Genomic DNA, 1832 nt, shown 5'->3' with positions numbered 1-1832 from the left:
CCCGGCACGCCGGGCCCCCACCCCACCGGACACGGACCCTCGTTCTGCAGCACCGGGGATGTCCATCACAGCGCCTGCCGAGCCCCCGTGGGCAGCAGCGACCACGGCCCCACTCGCCCCATCTCTGCCCGCCCCACGCCGCACCCCACCAGTGCTGCCCGGGATATTTATTAGGGACCCCCCGCGCCCTCCCGCCGCCAACGCCGGAGCCGTTCCCTCCTCTCACCGGCCACCTCCCACCCGCTGTCAGAGGATGGAGCTGGCCGGGCTGGGGGATCGGAGGACGCCGCCGTGTCCGTAGATGACTCCCAGGGAGCCGGTGGCCAGCGGGACCCATGCTTGGACCAGCCTGTGGTGGGCACGGAGCCAGCCCCACGCCAGCCTCTCCCTCAGCATCTCCATCACCCACTTCTCCTGTGGGGAACGGCCCTGGGCTGTCCCTCCCTGGGAGGGGAGCTTGGGGGACCCAGCCCCATGGGGACGAGGATGAGGCAGGAGCTCCCGTGCCACCCCACAGCAGCCGGAGGGTGACCCAGCACCGTGTCCCCCTCCTGCCTCCCTGCCCGGTGGTGGCAGCTTCACGGAGCTGCTTTCTTGGGCCAGGGGCTGCAGCATCAGCTCCCCCAGGCAAGTGGAGCAGCCCAGTTCACCCCAGGCACCAGGACTGGGAGCTGCCGGGGGTCTGGTGTCCCACGGAGGGTGTCCCTGGGATGCTGTGTCTGTGTCAGGACGGGAAGCAGCCTTCCCCACCCCCCCACCCTGCGCCCCAGCCCTTCAGCGGGGATTTCACCACCAGCACCAGCGTTTCCTCCCCACTGAGACCCGCTGGGGCGGGTGGGGGGCTCACAGCAGCACCCATGGGTGCTGAGCCCTGCCCAGACCCCGCAGCAGCCAACACATCTCATGGGTGTTTGGCAAGTGGCTCCTGCTGAGCCCACCTCAGTGGGCTGGGGGCACGGTCCTGCCCTGCCCGGCATGGGGGCTGCCTCTGGGGGGGTCCCGTCTCCTGCCAGCCCTGTCCCAAACCCCCAGGGTTGCTTTTGGTGCCCAGTGCCCCACGTCAGCCCCCCTGAGCCGGCAGTGGCTGTGCAGTCGGGCTGGCAGTGCTGGGTCCCTGCATCCTGGGGACACAGGAGCTTTGGGCAGTGGCCCGGCTACCAGCCAGGGCAGCACAGGGGTCCTGGACCCAGTGTCAGTGGGTCCCTGCTGCCAAGGGTGGCCGGGAGAGTCCCCAGGGACCACCTGGGCCCCCGGCAAAGCGCGTGTGGAGCAGCCCTCACACTGCCCAGCCCCCCGGGATGTGGGTGACGGAGCAGCCAGGGATGGGGCTCAGCCCCCCAAGGCCTTCCCTGCCCCTCAGCCCCATCATGTGAGCAGTGATCCCCCTCCCTGACATCCCCATTGCCCCCAGTTACCTCCCAGGCTGCAGTTTTCCCCCCAGGTCTGCAGGGATAGGGGTGTGGGCTGGGGGCTGCGGGGGGCTCACGGTGCTGCCCTCCTGTGCCAATCCTGGCCCCAAGCCCCAGCCGGGCATCGAAAGCCTCTGGGAGAGGCAGAGCTGGGGAAGGGGGTCTAGGCTGGCACCCCCGGGGGTGCGGGGGAGTCTCTCCCATGGACAGGCATCCCTGGAGCCCCATTGCCACAGAGCGGGGGCTGGATGCCGTGGGGCATCTGACCCATTGATCTTGGGGGGCTGGCTTAGGGCTAGGTCCCCAGTGGGGATGCACATCACCTCCTGCCACCCCCTTGCTGGGGGTCACCACCACTCACCCCATCACACCCTGGGTCCCACAACCTCCCCCGACCCCAAGCCGGGCCCCCCTCCCACCCTT

The 1832-nt window shown here is 69.9% G+C and overlaps 1 protein-coding gene across 1 annotated transcript in view; it reads left to right on the top strand.

The window, feature by feature from the left end:
- Positions 1 to 174, top strand: part of PALM (paralemmin) — a 10970-nt gene extending 10796 nt beyond the window's left edge. The window contains exon 10 of the mRNA XM_014958570.1: positions 51 to 174. Within this exon, the coding sequence (XP_014814056.1) occupies positions 51 to 174 (124 nt within the window). The remainder of the gene's footprint in view (positions 1 to 50) is intronic.
- Positions 175 to 1832: the final 1658 nt, after the last annotated feature.

Source organism: Calidris pugnax, unplaced genomic scaffold, assembly GCF_001431845.1.
Source record: "Calidris pugnax isolate Ruff unplaced genomic scaffold, ASM143184v1 scaffold425, whole genome shotgun sequence".
Classification (NCBI taxonomy): domain Eukaryota; kingdom Metazoa; phylum Chordata; class Aves; order Charadriiformes; family Scolopacidae; genus Calidris; species Calidris pugnax.
Note: the sequence above shows the minus strand (reverse complement) of the source record. Positions and strands in the feature narration are given on the sequence as shown.